This window comes from Coloeus monedula (genome assembly GCF_965178545.1).
Source record: "Coloeus monedula genome assembly, chromosome: 19".
NCBI lineage: Eukaryota > Metazoa > Chordata > Aves > Passeriformes > Corvidae > Coloeus > Coloeus monedula.
The window spans coordinates 4824736-4846301 of record NC_138799.1 but is presented as its reverse complement, the minus strand read 5'-3'; the positions used below and the strand labels follow the sequence as shown (position 1 = coordinate 4846301).

The 21566-nt window shown below is 53.1% G+C and overlaps 1 protein-coding gene across 1 annotated transcript; it reads right to left on the bottom strand.

Moving 5' to 3' along the window:
• Positions 1 to 1802: 1802 nt before the first annotated feature.
• Positions 1803 to 18935, bottom strand: EVPL (envoplakin; the record flags this gene model as incomplete). Its single annotated transcript, XM_082293910.1, has 21 exons — positions 18858 to 18935; positions 18267 to 18421; positions 17476 to 17599; positions 16704 to 16829; positions 16386 to 16424; positions 15486 to 15647; positions 14830 to 14937; positions 14091 to 14186; positions 13727 to 13852; positions 12721 to 12867; positions 12422 to 12576; positions 11002 to 11099; positions 10265 to 10446; positions 9361 to 9539; positions 8806 to 8944; positions 8066 to 8259; positions 7572 to 7722; positions 6912 to 6995; positions 6716 to 6826; positions 6010 to 6102; positions 1803 to 5249 (listed from the first exon to the last, which is right to left on the bottom strand). The coding sequence occupies exons 1-21, from the start codon at positions 18918 to 18920 to the stop codon at positions 1803 to 1805; spliced, it is 5979 nt and encodes a 1992-aa protein (XP_082150036.1). The 5' UTR covers positions 18921 to 18935.
• Positions 18936 to 21566: the final 2631 nt, after the last annotated feature.

Genomic DNA, 21566 nt, shown 5'->3' with positions numbered 1-21566 from the left:
ACTTGACTAAACTGCTCAGCCACGCCGTCATCTCTTAACAACTTCACCCAACCCCAGGTAAATCCCTCCTGCCACAGTTAGGGAGCACTTTGTCCAAACTGATTAACTGCCTGCCTAATCACCAGGACTCCAAATCTCATAGTTACAGAGCATTCCCCCAAACCATTAATCACCCCACAGAGCAGGGTGAGGAAGGCTGGCAGCAAACTCACCTGCTGGGCTGGGCTGGGCTGAGCTGCAGCAAAGGCAGCAGCTCTGTTTCTGGTGGATCCTCCTGCTTTCAGCCAGCCAAGGGAAGCAAAGCCAAGGTACAGCAAGGCTGCTCCCAGCAGCTTTGAAGAGCTGGAACCCGAGGATTCCTGGGTTGCACTGGGACAGGATCCTCACCTGGCCATGCTCCAGTGCTTCAGGGGTTGTTGGGCAGAGTTTGTCTCCTGGTCCATGACTGCCCAGCTCCAGCCCTTGCTGCTGGCCCAGACCAGCAGTGCCAGCAGTGTTCTACCAAAGGAAGCAGGCTGGCAATAGATGTTTCAGGGTGTGTGCAATGGTTTTCCCTACTGTAAACCAAAAAATTGCCCAGCATTGATCATGGCAGCTGAGATGGCCACGAACAGCAGCCATAGGCCTGACAATCACCAGAGTCCCTGCAGAGCCTGGGACAGAGCCTGGGCAGATCTCAGACTGGAAGCTTGGTGTTAGAGATTAATAATGCTGGGGACTACCTACCAGCAGGAGGGTAGTGGGAGCTGAGTGTGCTGAGCCTGCCAGAGTGCAAACAGTTTCTTCCTGGAGCCCAGACTTCAAATTCCAGCTAGGCTATATGGAAACAGAGGTTATGCTGCTGCTCTGGTGGGTGAAGGTGGGGGAGAAAACCTCTACTCTCATGGATTATTTTGGGTATGTTGGAGTTCCTGAATAGCATCATCTAAAAGAGCCTTTGGGAGAGGGAAAGGAGCAGCTGGTATCAATAGAAAGTAATTTTCTCATCCCATAAACCCAGGGGATGCTCTGCAATAGGGTAGATACTAGGGAGGAATATTTGGGATGTGAGACTTGCTTGTGTCAGGAAGGACTGAGCAGTGGAAGTTACACAGAAGAATAACTTCCTTTTAGTTCACCTAAAGAAATAGCAAGTGCAGGTTTTCCAGTACTGTTGGGTGGGACTGCACCCCTTTGGTGTTCAAGTCCCTCTTTTAGAGGTGTCCAAATGACCAGGAAGCAAAGTCCCGTTGGTTTTCAGTTTTAAAGACAAATATAACAAAATCTTTGAAAATATGGACTCATAGGCAGAAGGACACTTTAGGGGGTTCAGTGCTGGGAGATGAGGGAGAGCAAACCCTCTGTGGATTGGGCTGCAGGGCATGGGATTGCATGGGGGAGGAGTAGGTGTGCCTTCAGCCACATGGCAGCCACAGCCTGCAGAGAAAACACAGCCACAGACACTCACTTGCTAAGTTTATTGCATGCAGAATGACCCAACTGGAAAACGCTCTGGCTCTCCCCCCTTTCTGGGCATAGCCACGTTTAACCTACTGCCCGTGGAGTTCTTGCAATCAACCTCTCTCTGGGCTGATTAGGGAACACCACCTGGGGACTGTGGGGACCCCTCTGTGGCCGGCCCATGACCATGTTTTCTTCCTCACACCGCTGAGCTGTGTTGGGAAGCAGGTAGCTAAGAGAGAAAAGTAGGCAGCCGTAAATGCTAGATGCTCCATTCCTGTGAGCCTGCTGCCCCGTGGGGAGAGGTGTTCTGAAGGGATGAACTCCTGAAGGAACCAGCCCCAGTATGTGCCTGAATTCATTCAATGCCTGAACCGTGAGAGCCTGGGGGAACGGCTCGCCTGGTGGTACCGCTGATACCCCTCCGACGCGGCTGGGAGCAGCAGAAGGTGGCTCAGAGAATCCTTCTGGCAGAGGGCCATGGCCTCCTTGTAATTTATCTTCTCTTTACTGACAGGGTCAATGAGATCTTTTTCATAGTTGGACTCATCCTGGAGCCTGTTGGCCAGGTTGCTCGTTATCATCCCTGTCTGGACAGCTTCCAGCACAGGGATGCGACCAGTTTTCTTGGGATCGATGAGCCCTCCAGTTAGATGCTGGACTTGAAGGTAGGGGAAAGCACTGTCCTTGGTCATCCAACCCTTCTGGACTGCTTCCCCCACAGACAGCCTTCGCTTGGTCACTGGGTCCTCGATGCCTGTGAAAGCTTTCTGGGCATTGAGCAGTCTCTGCATGTAGGTCCTGTCAATCAGCCCCCTCTCAATCGCCTTATGGACCGAGAACCGGTCCCTGGAAATGAGGTCTATGATGCCCCCTGTGGCAGCCTGGGCTTCCAGGAGCTTCTGAGCTGTCATGGGATCGAGCAGCTTCTTCGCAACGGCAGTTTTGATGTTGTACTTGGTGTCGGTGGTGGTGTCATACACCCCAGCAATGGGGGATGTGTCATCAGATATGCCCTTCTGTGAGGCTGGGGGGAAGAAGGTTTGTGTTTGGTGGGTGGTGGGTGATGTGAGCGGGGATTTGGAGATGATGGAGCCAATTGAGAGGGATGAGGGAGGCTTGGTTTCCCCAGCCACCAACAAGGCGAATTCAGAGATGGGAATCTTGCCATCCCGGTACAGCTGGTACTCCTCCTTTGTGATCCTCCTCAGCCTTAGCGCGTCATCGATGGAATACTGCTTCCCACTTTTCTTGTCAAGGAGAAGTGAGACTTCCCCATTTGGGCCCAGGGTGGTGACTTCTTCCCAGTCACACTCCAGCTCTTGCAGCTGGATGTACTGGCCTCTGTCTATGATACCTCGCTTGTAGGCCTCATAAGGAGACATGTCCTTCCCTGTGTCAGGGTCCAAGATAGAGATCTTGGTGGAGAGGTTTGTCTCTCTCATCTGGGTCTCATGATTGATTTCTTCACGGTTGACCTTTGACTGGAGATCCCGAATGAACCTCTCCTTGTTGTAGATCTGGTCCTTCTCCCTCAGGATGTCTGCCTCCAGCAGGGAAACCTCATGTTCCAGCTGCTTCTTCTTCTGCCTGTCATTCTCAGTCCGCTGGCTGAGCAGTTTGGATTCCTCCCGAAGGAAGAGGACTTTCTGCTGCTTCTGCCTCTCCAGCTCCCGCAGTTCACTCTCCAAGTTGGCTCTCTCCTGGATGGCCAGGTTCCTGGCTTTCTGCAGCTCCGTCTCTTCACGAGCCCATGTCCTTTTCATGCCTTCAGCTCTCTCGATCTTCTCCCGGAGCCGCCGTACCTCTTCTTCTGCCTTTTGCTTGGCTCCCCTCTCCCTGCTCAGCAGCTCCCAGATGCGTGCACGTTCACTCTCCAGTGCTCTGTCCTTTTCCACTCGAATCACCTCCTTGTAGATGGTCTTCTCCTGGGATTTGGTTTTCTGCAGGACATCGACTTGCACCTGCAGGTTCTTGCATTCTCTCTGCAAGCTCAGCACCTCCATCTTCTCCCGGTCCAGCGCCAGGCGCAGGTTGCTGGCAGACTGTTCCAGGACTGGATCCTTCTCCAACTTGACCACTTCTTCCATAATGATCTTTTCTTGCACTGGGGCTGGGCTCTCCTCCAGCTCCTTTATTCTCAGTGTAATTTGTCTCATCTCCTTCTCCAGTGCAAGCCTCTTGCTTCGATCCTCCTGAAAGTTGAGCAATTTCTCTTGCTCTTCCACCAGCACACGAAGCTGCTGCACGTCGCGTTCCAGGCGACGCCTGTTGCTCACCTCCTCATCCAGATTCCGTCTCAGCCTGCTGTGCTCATCTCGGAGCTTTGGATCCTTTTGGGTCAGTATCACCTCTTGAACAACCACCTTCTCCTCTGGCTTCCGCCTCTCCAGCAGCATGTATTTATTCTGCAGGTCATAGATGGCATCCTCTGCAGCTCTCCTCTTCTGGGACATGTTGCGCACCTCCTGACGCAGGCGATCGGCTTCTTTCTCCAAGAGCGGATCATTCTCATAGCGGATGACTTCCTTGTTGACCAGCTTGGTTTCCACCTTGGATCTCTCCCTCCTCCATTCATCCCTTTCCCCCTGCAGCCTAATGAGCTGCTCCTGGGTCCTGCCGTTGGTGTTCACAAGTTCGTTGAGCTGCTCTTTCAGCCTGTCAATTTCTCTGAGAATCTCTGGACTCTTTTCATGTTTCACCACCTCTTCTATGACCTCCTTAAACTCCACCTCTGGTTTCTGTGACCTGAGGACTTTGAGCTCTGCTAAGGCCTCTTCCACTTCACTGTCAATCTTCGTCCTTTTCAGAGTGATTTCCTGCAGCTCCCTTTTCAGGTGTGCAATCTGCCGCTCTGTTTCAGGGTCCACCAGGAAGATCTCATTGACCCTCTCTTTCACCTCTATCCTGGGTTTTTGCTTCTCTGCAATGCTGTACTGGCTCTGCAGCTCTCCCAGCTCACCTGTAAGCATCAAGTTTTTGCTCCTCTCTTCTTCAATCAGAGTTTTAAGCTTGGAAGTCTCTTTCAATAACTCTGGGTCCTGCTCTACCTGCTTCACCTCCTTAACAATAATTTTGGGTTCTGCTGTTTCAATCAGTCTTTCCACCTCCTCAATCTTGTTCTTCACTTTTACTATTGCTTCTTCTGCAGACTTTCTTTTGAAGGATTCCTCATCAATTTGTAACTGCAGGTTCCTAACAGACTTCAGCATTTCTGGGTTTTTCTCCAGTTTGATGAGCTCCTTCACCACCACTTTCTCCCGGATGTTGGGCTGCTTTCTCTCCAGCATGTGCAGCTCCCTCTTATGCTGCTCAAGTTCAGAAGCAGCAGCCAAGCCTTCCTCCTGGAGACGCTTGATCTCCTGACGGAGACTGGCTGCTTGGCCATCCAGGCTTGGATCCTTCTCAATTTTTGTGATCTCTTTGGTGAGGAGCTGGGCAGGAGTGACCTTCTTCTCGCTCTCCATCTGGGCAAGCTTACGGCTCATCACATCAATGTCTTCTTGCAGGCTCTGCCTCTTTTTGCCTTCCTCTTCAATCTGCTGTACCATCCTAGACAGGTTGCTCTCCACCTGTGGGTCTCTGTAGTATTCAATCACCTCCTTTTCTTCCACTCTTTCAATGGGCTTCTGAGTTTTCAACATCAGCAGCTTGTTTCTGTGTTCCTCCAGGTCCTCTTCAATCCTGGCCACTTTCCTCCTTTCCTCCTCCAGCTGCGATTTCAACCCCTCGGACTCCCTGCTTGTGGCTTTGTTTTCAGATTTCTGGGTTTGCTCATGTACAGCTTCAATGTCCTCATGCACTTCCTTCTGTAAGGGAAAAACAAAAAAAAAATTTTAAAAAGGCAGGGAAACCAAGTATCTCTTTTAAGGTGACTCAGAGATCTTTTAAATGACATGGCATGGTGGGAGGCAAAACTGGCACAAAATCCCCAGGCAGTCTTCAAAAAGGCTGTTTGTAAATGGAAAATGAGGACACAATCCCATCATCTCAAGCAACTGACTTGATGTGTCCTCCCCTTGAGATGGAGGTGCTGCAGCAGCCCACAAAGGTGCTTTGTGCTGCCTTCTTGTAGCTGTAGCTGAGGGAGAGCATCACAGCCAGTCTTCAGCTTAAACTGACTTAAAGTCACCCAGTCCTGAGACCTTTCCTACAGGTGGTTCAAATCTCAGAAAGGTATAAAAATCCTTTTGCTTTGAAGTGTTTCCAGAAGATGGTGAGCACTAAATTCCAGCCACACCCACAAACAAATCTGAAATTCTCAGTCTGTGAATGCTGATGAGCTATAGCTAAGAGAAGTGGACTTAAAAGCCCTAATCTTTTTTTCCAGGCATAAACTACAGCTTCAGTAACAAGCGAAGGGCCCCCAGAGGTGATGAGAGTCACAACCCAAGGTCAGTGTCAGTGAAACTGTGGTTTCTTGTGGTCTGTTTCTCAGAGGGTTTCCATTCCTGTCCTTCCTCACACCTGGATGTGGAGACTCAGGGAGGGGTGGGGAAGCCCCAGGCTGAGCAGATTTGGACCCCAATCTAGAGTACCCCAATCTTGCAGTGAGCTGTAAGCTGGTACCTTCTCAACGATCTTCTTGGCAAACTCCAGCCGGCTGAGCTGCTGTTTATTTTCTGCTGCCAGCTCCATGTAGAGCTTGGTGACATCATTTTCCTGCAAAAGAAAGAGCGGTGAGAGGCTTGTCCCCTCACCCTGCACAGCTCTGTTGCATGGCAGACTCTGCCACACCTCGTTTCACCTGGCTGAGTTTTGTGTATAGCACAATTCTAGGGATTAATGTCTTCCCATCTGACTCTTTAGAGAGATGCAGAGTCTAAGGACTCATGCAGGAGACCCTGTCCCTGTTATTTGAATGCCTGTTAGATGCTTGCAGGCCTACACAGGTTCCAGTTTTCCAAATTCACACATGGAGGGCAGTCAGCAAAAGCCTCAAGGTGATGTAGGAGAACCGGGCTGCAACTGGGAAGAGCACAGAGGAACTCTGGCTCCTTCCTCTCCCCACACACCTACCCTGTAAGTTTTATCTTCATACACAACGTGGTAAGGAGCATCAGCAATCTCAACCAAGGTGCCAGGCACAACCCTAATTCAGGATCTCACATGCTGCTTTGCCCCATGGACCAAGGGGTCCCCCAAGGACTTTGACTCTGGGATTAGGACCATAATCAGTGGTGGCTGTAAGAGTGGATTAAGGCCTTGCAGAGGACACTGGGGCATGGGTAATGAGCTGGACAATGGTTTCCATGCCTTCATCTTAACATTTTACCTGGGCCTGGATGCTTTCCTGCAGGGGGGTCACACGCAGCCTCTTTGCAGCAGAGTCGGTCAGGGAAGGGTCCAGAGAAGAGCTGTATTTGCCTGCTTCAAGCTCATAGTCCTGTTCAGAGCAGAAACAGGAGAATCAGGTGGGATCTCTTGGGTGAAATGCTAAGGCAGTGATAAATGGGAAAACCCATCCTTACATTGAGTGTGGACTGCACGTTCTGGGACAGCCTGACCAGGGCGTTCTTCTCAGGCTCCTTGCTCTGGATCTCCTCCACCAGCCTCTGCAGGAGACACACATGGTGTTAAGGACACACTGAAATCCAGCTGCCTGGTAATACTCATGCAGCCTAGAGAGTCAGCTCAGCTGAGGGAATGGTGGGAACAGGAAGACATTTAGGAAGAGTCTCCAGGGTTTTAGGATATCTCAGCAATGCTATCACTTGCCCAGGACCTCCCCCATGGATTTATCACGAATAAGATAAATAGCAGCCAACGCAGAGACCTCCCCAACTCCTCGTCTGAGCTAGCGAGTTTAGAGTCTGCTCAAGGAGAGGAAAGTGAAGGACCTGGATGCAGCATCTCAGTCCAAAGTGCAATGTTTCAGGATCTGAAAGTGTCCTCTCCACGGAGAGGATTTCAACCTGGAGGTGACTGGCACAGAGGAGGTCACCAGCACTGTAGATAAACCCAGCAAGGTGAGGTAACACCATCTGTGGGCTGCAATCCTTCTCTAGTTCTTTCACTGTGATGGGGGAGCACACAGCTACGAGCTGGCTGGTACTATTTTGCATGTGCTGTTCACAAGCAAATTGCCCCATCCCTGTAAAGTTACAGGGTATTCTTGCCCTGGAACACACCTTCTGTGCCTGCAGCTTGTAATTGATCTGGCTTGGCCCATCAGTGGTCTTCACTTGGTGCTTGGGCAGGTTGTTCATCCAGAACATCAGGTTCTCATTGGAGTTTTGGAACTGCTGGTAGGTGAGGCTGATGTTTCTGAGGGTCTTCTCTCTGCACAGCACAAAAGCAGATAGGAATGTTAAGGGGAAGGGCAAAGATTCATGTGTAAGTTCCTAGGAAGACACTAAGGTGAAAATATCACCACAGCAAACACCAAGATAACAAAAACAGGGGGGTGACAACTGATCCCTGAGTGGGGAGCACAACTCTGGAAGCTCAAAGCCTGTGCTGTGAGTAGGAAGATGGCAACTACACAGCAGGACACAACCGGTCCTCAATGTTAACAGGACTGTGGTCAGGATCAGGGTCCTGCAATGAAGAACATATTCAGGGCTCTGACCCCTCCCCATCCACCTTAGCTAAGAGGAGCAGAGATGACCCCACAGTTCCTCACCGCTGATCCAGCTGGTCAGCCACGGCGTGGTAGCGATCATTGAGGAGCTGCACCTCCCGCTTCTGCCGGGGCAGGTCAGGGCAGTACTCCTGGAAGTTGTTCTGCACAGCACTGCAGCTGTGCTCAGCATCCTTGAGCCCCCGGTTCAGCTTCAGCACACAGTCCTCCTGGGCCACCAGGTCCCGCCTCATCTTCTGCAGGGGGGAAAAAAGGCACCTCCAGCTTTGCAGCAGTCAGTGCAACACCCAAACACGCTCCTTAAAGTGTCACTAACTGTGGGAGCTGGGGGATGGTCAGGCTCTCCAAGGTGGAAGAGGTGGAGCAGTGAGGCTTATTCACAGCTGGGAAGCAAGGTTGGACAGCGCAGGGAGCAGAACAGAGAGATTTTGAGGAAGGAAAAAAAATAAAGTCTCTGTGGGTGCTAAGGATGGGGCAAGGAGATTGGGAGCAGGAAATATTAGGGATAGGTGTGAGGCAGAGCAACAGAGATTAGATGCTAAGGGGGTCATGATGTCTTTTAGGGACCCCAAAGGGAGGGACAGAGGGACAAAGTTTTTTGCTGTCCAGTGAAAGCAGGTGAGCCTGAAACACCAACATTAAACCTTCAAGGAACGAGCCCTTAAAAAGGCTTCATTGCTGGTGCCTCAAGGTGCTCAAATCAGCAGAGTCCAGCTCCTCCCACCCTGCTCCCTGAGCTCAGGGATCTCCCATCCTTAAGGAAGAGCCTGATGCTCCCTTACCTGCAGATCATTGGCTCGATCCTGCAGGGCATTGGGGGATGCAGGAATGATGCTGTCCTGAGCCAGCTTGGCCTCAAACGTGCTGACAATCTTGTCTGTGTTCTCAATCTGAGTCTCCAGGTTCAGGGCAGCCTTAGCCCTGGGAAAGGGGAAAACGACAGGACAAGGTTAGCTACAGAAACCCCATTCTTCTTCTTTTCTCCCTGTTTTTGGATGTTTAACCTTACTTAAGATTAGAGCTTCTGCAACATGTCAGAGAACAAGCAACGTGCACTCACACCCCTGTCGTGTTGCTCACGAGTCAGATATGTTGCAGTTCACCACAAAGCAGAGCTGGGACACACACCCATTGTGGTGCATTTTCCACACTGGGGGGATCTGCCCACAAATTACACACAGGAACTCCTTCAGAGGTGCCTTTGATGATGGATGGGAGGTTTCCAACCTGCACTGGACCTCAACCACCACTCATATAGATCAAAAGCATTTTCTGTCATGCTTCTGTGTTGGCACACCTGTGCAAGGACACTTCCTTCCCTCATCCCCATCACTCACTTCTCGTTGTACAGGCTGGAGAGCATATTGACATCATTGTATTTGCTCCTGAGGGCATTCAGCGTGACTGGGAGCTGGGAAGCCGAGGTGCTGGTGGGTTTCTTGGAAAGGTAGGTCTCACACTCCTTCTGCAAGGCATCCTTGGCTGCCCCCAGGTTCTCAAGTTTCTTTGTTGTTTCCTGGCACACCAGATGGAAGCAGAGTCACCCAACACAGCCATAACAGTGCTGCTGTGGAAATATGTCTCCCTCAGGGGCGGATTTGGCTGTGGGGCTCAGGGCGTGGTACCCCTCTCATAAGGAGCTGCCCCTTGGGGCACAGCCCCATCCAGACTGTGGCTGTCTGGCAGTGGCAGGGTGTGGGAAAGAGATCCAAATAGACAGAGATGGAAAAAACCTACCTGCCTGAGCCCATCCTGCTGCTGGGGCTGGATAAATACTCACAGATGAAGCTGTAAGAAGCTGAAATACTGCAAACCCAGACCTTAACCCAGAGGAAAGGAGGGGGGCTCCAGGGCACTGCCTCTTTTCCTGTCCCACTGACGTTTACCAGTCTGTACTTCCCATCAGGTGAGCCAAAGCTGGCCCTTAGATTAATTCCCTTTATCCCTTAGTCTTTTTGTTACAGACTTGAGAATGCAGGGTGACAGCATTCCCAAGACTGGCACCTGGACCACAGCTCTGAAATGAATGGACCCTCTTGCTCCAGAGCCAAGGGAAGGGCCTGCATTTTCTGAGGGTTTGATTTAGTCCCATTTCAAGGGCTCAAGCCAGCCTGAAACCCTTGAAATTGCAGCATGGTTTTCTCCTTTGGAGCACCAGCTGTCATCTCCCATGTTATTCCCACATCACCCTGCTTTGGGCCAAGGACCCAGCACTACCAAACTGCTCCTGCTCCAACTCACCTGCTGCTGTTTGATCCTCCTGCCAAGGTCATCTGTAGGGTCACTGTAGTTCACAGGAGACCTCACTCGGTTCAAGACCTCCTTCTCTACCTGGACCAGGTCCTTGCCAACACGATCCAGGCTGCTGAGGAGCCGGTCAGCTTGGGGATCATCCTGGACTGCTGGAGGGTTCCTGGATAGAGCTGTAGTGAGACATATCTTAGGTTAATCCCCAGATTTTAGCTCTGCCATGGTGAGCCAGAGCTCAAGTCCAAAGGAGGGACAAAGCTAAATGCTGCCATGCAGACACATCCCTTCTCAGCTTTGCTGGGAGCCTTTGAACTACAGCTGTGGGAATAACACAGATAACCCAGGGTTGGGATTTAGCCATGGCTGTGCCTGCTTATCCCACAGCCCCCAGCTAGGGAAGAGAACTGCAAGGGACCCAGATTACAAAGCAGGTTTAATTAAGGTTTCTGGATAGGCACATCCCCCTGAAATCCTAAATACCCTGCAGCTGTTGATGGAGCTGGAGGTCAATCTCAGAGGCCTGAGAAGGGCAGCAGACTTTAAGTGAACTGCTGAGGCAGGAGTCAGGTTATCCTGTCAGCTGTTCCTTGCCATGGAGGAGAAGGCAGCCTCCCACAGGGACCCTGCAGGTGTCTGTGTGGGAACTGCAGGTGCCTCTGCCCACCTTGGGTGGCTGCTCTACTGCCAGGGCTGCCTCTGGAGAGGGCTGGACTATCCAGCTGACAAACCTTGCTGGCTGGGCTGGACCTGCTCCTTTTGGCTGCGTCTCAGGGTGTTCTGAACCTCTGCTCGCTTCTGCTTCACCGTGTTCAGTTCCCCTTCCAACCTGTGAGCAGAGAGGGGCATCATCAGCCAGGAAGGGACACAGAGCTGAGCAAGCCTTGACAGAGCCCTGCACAGCAGCAGCTGCACGGCTGTCCTGGGGAGCTGGCCCCAAAGGCAAGGGAAGGTGTCCTCAAAGGCTGGGAGCCTGCAGCCTGTTGTAACTTGGAGACATCCCCTAGGAAAGGGAATGACAGCAAGAGCAGCTGGTTGGTTTGAGCAGCTGAGTTCTCCCAAGGAAGCCAGTGTTTCCAGCTCTCAGCAGAAGCTACCAAAGCTGGAAATGTATTTCATATGGCTGCAGTGCTTTGCAGCCTTGCAGGAAGCGAGTACAAGTGGCTGCTTCTGTGGGTGCTGCACTGGAAATGCCAAGTCTTGTAAGGATGGTTCCTGCCTCATGAAACTAGGGCTGGGATCTGCCAGAGCTGGAAGGACAGAAAAATATTTCTGGGTGAGAAAAGACTCATGGAAGGAGGAGGAGGGGGAAGAGAAAGGACCAGGCCAGTTCTCATCCCTGCTGTGGATTGTTCCAGCTAAACACTGTGGGCTAAAACCAGCAATTCCCAGCTTGCCTGGCTGCTGTCAGATGAGGGCTGTCCCTCTGTGCAGAGGAACTGAATTTCTATTTTAAAACATGCATGAAACCCATAAATCCAAAGGCTTCAATAGTCTGGGATGTGTGAAGAGGGGCACACACTGAGGAAGATCAACACAACGCAGCAATGACACCCATGGCACTGGGGACCAAAGCTCCCACCCTGGGCATGCCTGCATAGCTCCAAGTCTGGGCTGTGGCCTTTCCTCAGCACTGGAGCAGCACGGATTTACCCAAACACCTGAGGCCATGATTAAAAAGGCAATGCCGACCTCCCTGCACCACCGCCCCATCCTGTGGGAACAGCAGGAGCAGGCAGGCAGCAAACCTACACAGAGGCTCAAGGAGCATTTCTCAGTCTCCAGCTGGGGCTGGCTGAGAGGAGATACCACAGATAACTCTGTCCTGTTTGGCAAGTCCCAAGCTCCAGACTGATTCTGCAATGAATTTAGTCAAACCTATGCGAGTCACATGTTTCAGTGAAGAAATCAAACCTGACTGCCAGAAAACTCTTTGACAGTGAGGTCTGTGCAGCATGCAGGGATGTTGAGGAATGGCAGGCACCTGGGTGAGATACCTGGGTGCAGGGAAAAATCCCCCTCCAGGAGGGATTCAGTACTAGATAGTTGAGAGGCCTGTCCCCAGCTGTTGTTTCTCTGCAGTCAGGCTGGTTATGACCCAAGAGGGAGTCTAAATGTCTCTCTGGGTCAGGGTCTCTGCTGCAGACTCACCTATTGACCTTGTCTGTGGACTCAGGGTCAGGAGGAGGGATGGAGAAACAAGCAGAAGGTGCCTCCCGGACCACACCAGTGCTGCTCTGCACCACCCACATCTGGGGGTTGCTGTTGTCCTTCAGAGTGTACTTGTCCCCTCTGGTCAGCTGCACCTGGGAGAGAACACAAAACCCAGTGAAAGGCTTGGCTTCCTGGCACTAGGACGGTTCCTCCCACCACAGAGCCAAGGTCTGGAGCAACCAGAGAAGAATCCAGTTCTCTGTCTCTTCTGAGGGTGCTGCTAGTCTGGCCCTCACCTCCCCAGCATCCCAGTCGCAGAGGGTGTCCAGGGTGAGGGGCTGGGAGGGACGTGTCCTGCGCAGTTTCAGTGGGCTGATCTCTTTGCTCCTTCTCCTCAGGTCAGCGATGCTCTTCTCTGCCTGTTTCAACGCCTTCTCCTCGTTCTAGACAGAACAGGGGAGACAGTGGTTGTGACCAGGGTGGGATAAAACAGAAGGGGAGGGTCACACTACAGTGATTATGCTGGGACCCATCTGTCCTTGTGGGGTGGAGTCGGGAGTTTCTCCATTCTAGATCCCTCCATGTCCCTTCTTCCCCTTTTCATTACCAGCACTCTCCTCAGTTTCCTTTGCTCACAAATCTGCCCTTGAGGACACAGCCTGGGTTAACCTTAGGTGAACCCACACTGTCATATCAAATATCCCAAACAAGTTTTCCTATTCTGAAATGGAACACCAGCCTGCCAAGAGGTGGCTGCATTCCAGTGTCAGAAAGTACCAAGATTCCAGCATCTCTTGAGAGCAAAATGTGCTGCATGCTTGGGAAGATACCGTGGTGAACGTGTCCCCTCCCTCTCTCCGGGGCAAATCTTCCTTTCCTATCTGCATCTCACCCCTGAGGTCAGATTTCTTTATTCCCACCCTTGCCCTTGGCTCATGAGAATGCTGAGGAGATGGGAGGATCTTTCCCTGCTTGGATGCCAGCGGCTCACACTCTGCAGGCCCTCTAATCCAAGTGTCTTATGTTAAGGACAACACATGGCTCCTCCCTGCACTTCTCCTTTGCTCTGATGGTGACCTGGGGCCTGGCTGGGTGTCACTGATGGGGACAGTGACATCCCAGGGCAGTGTGAGCAGCATGGATCTTCTGGGCTTCCCCCTCCCTTGCACAAAGCTGGGCTGAGCTCTCCCTGTAGCATTATTTACCCACCTCTTTCCCTTCCCCTCTGTCATTTATTGGGGAGTTTTTAACTTTGGGTTTGCCCCTAGGTCTGGCTGGTGCCACCAGCCCCGAAGGCCTCACCTCCAGCTGAAGCAGCAGATCTGACACGACCCCAGGGCTGTCTTTGTTGAACTTGCTGTATTTGGTGTCCAGGTCAGAGCTCATCTCCTTCAGGGAGTGGCTCACGGCCTCAGCATCATCCTGGAACTGGAGGTGTGGGGAGGGAAACAGTAAGGCATGGGGGGACATCACTGTCTCCAAGTCCAGTGGGGTCTCTCAGTTCCCAGCACCTCTAAAAGGTTATGTTTTGAGGGGTGCTTCCCCAAAATACCTTTGTTAGGTGCAAGCAAAGGGTCTCCCATCCTTATCCCTTTGTCATCTGTCCTCCCAGCCTGCCCACTCTGGCCTGACCTGCAGAGCCATGGCCCATGAATTGGCTTTTTACCTTCTTATAGCTCTCCACACTTTTCAGTTGGCTCTCCTGGCAAATGCAGAGATTGAGGAAATTCTGCCACTCGTTCTTCAAGGCTTCCTGGTGAGCCTGTGGTGGGACAGAGCACATCTCAGTGGGTTCCAGCTGGTCCTACCTCCCCCACCACTGGTTCTCCTTTCCTCAGAAGTCCCAGAGATCAGAGGAAGAGCAGAGACAAAACTGTGCCCAGGTTCTGCCTGATGCTGAGCCTGAGTGAGGACACCCCTTGAGGAAGACCTGGCTCATACAGAGCAGCCATCACTTCTCAAGTGGTCTTAGCTCCAGTGGTGTTGGGGACTGAGAGCCCACCTTAGCCTGGCACTGCATCTGCAGGCTTGGAAATTCAGCCTTGGAGGCTGGGAGCTGGTGTCACTTGGGAGAAGTCACTCCATGCCATAGCTGGAACTTCCTAACAGTGTGAGGGTGGCTGCACCGATGTGTGTGAGCACCTGAGCGGGAGCTGGTCCCAGCACACAGATGTTGGCCACTGTCTCCTGGAAATTTTGGAAAGGATGAAGACCCTGCACTTCCCTCAGCTTCCCTGTAGGGCAGGCAGAAAGATGCTGCAGTGCAGCCAGTGCAGTGTGGAAGGAAAGAGTAACATAACTGTAGGGAGAGGTGAAGGAGTCTCCTCCTACCCACCACGTGGCTCTTGAGGCACATGAACACTCTCATTCTCCCACAGGGTTGGAGAAGAGACCCTCCTGCCTACCTGGATAGGTTTGATGGCTGGGTGCTTCAGCTCAATCATCCTGTCCCCATCGTCCTGAAGGTGGTTCACCAACTCCTCCTGGCTGAGCAGCTCGTTGGACTTGAAATCCTGGAGGGGAAGAGAAACTTCCTGACCTTGGGAGCATGCAGGGAGCACAGAGTGGTCTCCTGGGGCACCAAATATAGCAGAGGTAAGACTCCCAAAGCACAGGCACCCTTGCCTGTTTGTTTGTTTTTTAAAACAGAAGGGGCTAGGCAGAGCTAAAACAAATTAGACACGCTCAGGCCTCAGAAAGCATCAGGGCATTCATTCAAAGAGCATTTTCCTAAGCAATTATCCCTCTCATTTCCTGTGTCCCAGCAAATGGCAGTCACTGGGTGTTGTACTGTGGCCACTGAGGCTGATGTGGCACCGAGCCCTTCCCTCCTCTGTGACCATGGAAAGCCTCCCTGACAGCTCTCCAGTGTCTGATCCCATGTGTCAGCTCAGGGGACTGGAGGGGTCACACAGAGCAGCTCATCCCTAATTCCAGCATGGACCCAGGGGGTCTCTTCCCCCTCTGTTTTGGAAAGCCCCATGCTCAGGGCTAGTGGGGGATGTGCAGATCCCACATGCCAGGCTTGGCCAGCCTTTCATGGCCAGGACACAGAGCTCACCTCGTACTCCCGACGCACACTCTGGACATCCATCATTTGGTCACTCCAGTCCTGCTTCAGGATCTTGGTCTGCTGGTCTGTCAGGTAGCCCAGCTCCTTGGTGCAGCCCTGGAGGTGGTGGTAGAGGCTGCCCAGGCTCTGCCCTCGCCAGATGGAAGCTTTCTGCCCACACACAGCACAGAGACAGTGTCAGTGCTCAGCCTGGGGAGTCCCCTCCCCTCCTCCTCTTGCTCCCCAGGACCACACTCCTGTTGCACATCCAGCAGGAGATTTCCAGAAACCTCGGTGAGAAATCTGCCACCGCTGGCTCTTATCTGATGGGGCTGCCATTCCCTTTCCCTCCTCACAGACAGGATATGTTTGTCTAACCAGAATCCCAGGTGTGGGCTGGTGCCTGGGGCAGCCTCAGAGCTGGCCCAGCTCTGCTTTATTTCTCACAAATCCCATTTTCAGCATCAACCTTCATGGGCACAGCTGAGTAAACCCAGGACCACCTTCCTGGCCACCTCCTTTGCTCTGGCTGCTCATTTCCTCTCTGGAGCCCTTGTTAGGGATCAGGGCAAGCCTCCACATTTGCAATCCTGATTGGGAACAACGTGTGGGCTGGGGTGGATTTCCTGGTGCCTCCTGGTCCCTGTGCTCATGGACACAGAGGCAACTGCAGATCCATGACCCATGGAGAGACATGGCTCTCACTCTCAGCATTGCCCTGAGGGCAGCAAGAGTTCTTTACACCTATGCCAGGGAGGGGAGGAAATGGGGAAATGATACAAGGGACACAACTTTACTCTGCAAGCCCAGGGGTAGCTCCTGTTCTGAGCTGGGCATTCCCTGCCCATCAGGGATGGTGTTACTCTGCTGTAAGACCCCATCTGTTCAGAAAACCACCGAGAACCTTACCAGCAAGTCCTTGTACTGGCTTTTTAAATCTGCCACATCCTGGGTTACAACACAGCCAAGACCAAGGAGGTGAACAAAAAAAATAGATAAAGAAAAGCTGTTAGCAAAACATGTGGTGAATGCTGATGAACTGATTTATGGAATGCGCTTTAGAAACCACCCAGGAGCCCCGTCCCTGGCCCCCCATGCCCTCTGCAGAACAAGGGTGGACATTCACCGTGCAGAGGAGCAAGTGGGACACAGGGCCAGACACTGAGCAGAGCCAGCAGGGTCCCCAGTGGAGTGGCAGGGACAAGGAGAGGACGGCGGGTGCCTTACCCCAGAACGGAGGTTCTTGATCTGGAGCCCATAGGCTTCGATTTCCTTCTGGAGGATGTTGTGCTCAGCTATTTGCTTTTCCAGCTCCGACATGCCAGGGCCATACTGTCCTGCATTGACTTGTTTCTGTGCAAAAGGAGTCAGGGCAGAGACTAAAGCAAAAGGCTTCATTTCAGGGAGAAACCCCAGGCAGGGCTGGCAGGGCATGAAAAGATCTGGTATCTGATAGTGGTCCAGGAGGAAGGGAGGGGATTTTCTTGTTGTTTCCCATTTCCCCAGCCATACACAGGGGCAAATATAACCAGGCCACATAACCCTGGGGTACAGACCTGAGCTGAGCCAGCCCCCTGCCCATGGTGACCTGCATTGGATGCACTTAATTACCATCTAACTTTCAGGGGAATCCAAACTGATTCCAGTCTGGGCACTCCACATACCCAGACCCTGCAGTGTGACACCCTCAAAGGCAGGGCTGTAAAATCCTAGGAGACATCACCTTCTCCACCCTTTCATCCCACAGCAGGACTCTCTACCTGGTCCCCCTCTGGTAACTCTTAATCTGAAGAGGCTAATTCAGAGGGCGCCCCAGAGGGATTTAAGAGGTGAGAGAAGAGTTTTCCTCCCACCCAGAGCCACTGAATTATTCCCACCACCTCCAACATCCCTGCGTGATGCTGAGCATGCAGTGGCTGGCACAGCCCTACAGGCAACAGCAAACGTTATCTGGCCTGGTAGGAGTTGGGAGATAACATCCAAACCCAGCTGCTGTTACCATCTTTTGGTCCAGGATCCTGGCCCAGTCCACCCTGGGCCCCAGCTCGGGGACATTCAGTTGCTCGTAGAGGGCCCGGTACTCGGCACAGAGCTGTGTCACACGGTCATGGAGCTGCTGGATGCTGCCAAGGGGAAAGGCACAGGTTCCTGTGTCAGTCAGGAAGCAGGAGAACCAAGGTGGGCCTTGTGGAGCCCAGATTGCACTTGCAAGACCCAGAGTACTTTGCTGTCCCTTTGTGGCCCTGGCCTCCTTCAGCAGTGTCCAGCACTTGTCCTGCTGTTCTCCATCTCCAGGGATGTCTCAGGAATTACTACCCAGGAGGATGCTGCAGGGAAGTCAGGGCTGTCCCTTCCCAGCCAGGAAACTCCCTCCTGATTTCTACATAGAAGGGCTGGGAGTGAAGGAAAGCAAAGCACCAGAAGCCAACTGAAGCTCTTCTCCCACTCCAACACCCATCTCTGACTCTGTGCTTGCCCCAAATGAAAGGTATTTATTTTAGGGAAGGAAGAGGAAAAGGGGATTTGTCCTGGGAGTGGGGCCACTTTTTAGCTCTGCATTTTTCTAGTACCTTTTATAAGAGCTCCCAAAAGACTGGGCAATTGTTCTGGCAGCCACTTTGCATACCAATATCTTTATAATATATTGGCAGAAAAGCTGATTTTAGGGCTAAACTCTGTGGGAAGAAGAGTGAAACTAGCACTCATGGCAAGGCCTGGAGTTCATCCTGTGTCCTGGGGGTTTCCCAATTGCTTGGTGCCCCATCACACCAGTCCCCACCCTGTACTCACTCCTTCTCTATCTCAGGAGCCTGTGGGTGTTTCAACCTCTTGGCACGGTCCACATCCAGGAAGAGATCCTTCAGCAGGATCTCAGCTTCCTTCAAGTTCCTGGCATTCTCTGTCTGGAACTCAAAAGGCTTGTTCTTCTGGTGATTGCTGGAATCCTGGAGACCAGAGAGACCGAAGAAAAAGCCTGGTTGGACCACACAGACCTCACAACACTTTCCTTGGCCAACACAGAGGCTCTGGATCCTCCACACACCAACCACAGAGGAGCCCTGGTGCCCAGCCCAGCCTCCTGCTCCAGCTCCCTGCCACCCAGGGGCTGTGCGGGTCAGGCTTCCAGCCTCCAGGGTTGCTGTGAGGCACAGGCCTTGGCTGAGGGAAGCCTGAGGCACTGAGCAGGAACAATCTGGGTGGCCTCGGGATGCAGCCCAGGGGCTGGGAGGCTTTGTGGGGTGTCTGTTCCTCCCCAGCCTCGAGTCAGCCCCCAAACCCACACCAGCATGCACAGAGCAGACACTCGACCTGTTGTCCCAGACACTGCATTTCTAGGCAAAGCCTTTCACCTCCCACCACCCACCCTCTGCCACAACTGACCTGCTGGAGGCTGGACTGAGTCTCCAGGATGTCCTTCTCCACCTGGTCAGCATTAGTCTGCATGCGGGAGATGAGCACGGCCAGCTCGTTTGTGGAGGACCTGAGAGAGGGAACAGCAAAGCAGATGGGTGGGTAAAGCAGATAAAGCAGAGCTCACCCTGTCCATCACTGCCCAGGACCTGCCCCAGGCCTTTCCCCCACGAACTCCGTGTCTCTGAAGAAAGAGTCTGAGCTGTGGCCAAGGGCATGGACACACACAAGTTGTCAGTGCCTGGCTGCTGCCCTCAGCCAAGAGCTGGTGTGTTCAGAGCTAGTGGTAGTGGGATTTTGCACAACTCCTTGCTGCAGATGCTCAAAACTTTGTGTGGATTCAAAAAAACATCAGAGAGGGGAAAAAAACCCCAGAAAAAATGAAGGGAAAAAAAACTGCTGTAGGGTTCCCAAAAGCATCGACACCACATCTGGGGCGGGAAGACCTGAAGCCACAGACGGCTGGAGGCCAGGGGAGCACCCTGCAGAGGCAGCACAACATGCTCACCCTGTTTGGAGGTGTTTCCCTGGGTGCCTGCCCTTGGCTGCTGGCACAGGTGGCCCCTCAGCCCAGCCCAGAGCTGCCATCCTATTCCATGTGAAGCTGTCCACAGCTGGGCCCATTGAGACACTGGAGAGCCCAGTGCCACCCCAAGACTGGGCTGCAGGGGACAAGGACTTGCTATGCAGACCACAAGCCCCTCTGGGTGCTGCAGGCTGTTGTAGTTGTGGTGTTTTCTGAGCTTGGGGAGCAGCATGAAGCTGAGTCAGGGCAGGTTCAGGTTGGATATCAGGAAAAGGTTTTGTAGCCAGAGGGTGCTCAGGCACTGAACAGGCTCCCGAGGGAGGTGGTCACAGCACTGAGCCCGTCTGAGCTCAAGGAGCATTTGGACAATGCTCCCAGCACATGGGGGGATTCTTGGGGTGTTCTGCACAGGGCCAGGAGTTGGACTTGATGATCCTGGTGGGTCCCTTCCAACTCAGGATATCCTATGATTCCAAGACTAATTTCCCAAGGCCATGACACACCAACCAGCCCTCCTTGCTGCAGTGAGGCGTCACTGAAGGTCCCCAACAGACCATTCCCAGTTGCTGACACCTCAGTTGCCACCACCAACGGTGCCATCACAGCCCTTATCCCACCACCACCCTTGGGAATGAGCACCTCGAGCCCTGCCACAACAGCTGGATCCAAAGCCTGCAGCCAGGCACGGGATGGTTCCCAACGCTCCCTGCAGTCACGGAAGCACAAACATCGGTGCCACCTTTGTCCTCGTGTCCTGTTGTTTCTAACAGCATCTGCCCTTGAGGACAGTGCCGGCCCTACCCTGCAGGCAGGGAGAGCACAGCACTGCCAGGATGTGGGCAGAGGCAGGAGGGTGTGGAGTGATAGCATCACGCAGGGATGGAGCCCTCAGAATGCTGCCGATGGGACAAAGTTCAGCAGAGGTTGAGCGCATTATGTGCCCGTGCTGGGACCTGAGACCAGCAGGAAAGAGTTTGAGCAGCAGCAGTGGGATGTCACTGGGGGTCAGCTGGAGTGGGGGGACACTTCCTCAGGGCAGGTTGGACAAAGAAGGTAGGAGAAAGGTGATGTCCTGCAGCAGAGCCACCACATCTGCCCTTCGGCCACGTGCTTTCCTTCTGAGCCCCTGAATCCAGCAAAGGACAGAGGGAAATTATTCCCTTAATGGCTCTGTCATTGCTCCAGCTCCTAATCGTGGCTCCAGCTGTTCCACAGTTCATTCCAAAGGCTGGAACAGATGCTGGGATGTTCATTTATTACAGCCCCAAGTGACTGTAATGTGCCAGGGAGTGCTACAGTCACCCCAAGCCAAGCACTCGGGTGCCACAGCTCCTGTTTGAAGTGAGCTCAGCCCACATTGAGCACGGCCCGTGTGACTCCAGAGGAGGCACAGCCCCAGCGCTCCTGCTCACAGCATCCTCCTGTCCCCTTTCCCCAGCTCCTCCCTTGTTTTTAATTTCCCGAGCGTGGGCCTGCACACAGCAGCTCTCAGCTGCCCCGGGGGTCTGGGGCTGGCAGCATCTCCCGGCCATGCCTCAGCCTTCCTGCCTGGAATGCACATCAGCAAAGGAAAAGGGGACTGCTGTGCAGGGTCTGATTCCAGGGATCATGGAGCCCAAGAGCCCAAGCAGCACATCCATCACCATCAAAGCATCATCCCCTGCTACAACCTGTGTTTTATAGCCCGTTAATCATCCCTCCTACTCCATCCATGCCCTTTCCCGGTGTAAGCTGCAGTGCTCAGGGAGATGGGTGCTGTCCCTGACTCCCAGCACAACGGGATGGATGGATGGGAGCAGCACAGAGCCAGGACTCGGTCCCCGTCAGCCTGAGCGTGCAGCAGGCTGGAAGCTCTCAGCGGTCCCCCCTCCCCAGGAGGTTACACAATCTCCCACTCATCCCTGACACGCCTGGAATGAGGTGGTGTCCCATGAGCAAATACTTGAGCACCACCCAGGTTTCCTGCCCGGGCTCTCTGCGCAGGGAGGAGAGTGTGAGTCACGGGCTGCTGTGCTGGCCGCTGGCCCGGAGCCTCTCCCAGAGCGCCGGCAACAGCATCGTCCTCCCAGGAGGTCTGGCTGAATTCAGCTCCTGCCCAAAGAGCGTGAATGGGGTGTCCTGGTTTGAGCCCATCCCAGTTTGTCTTGTGGCTG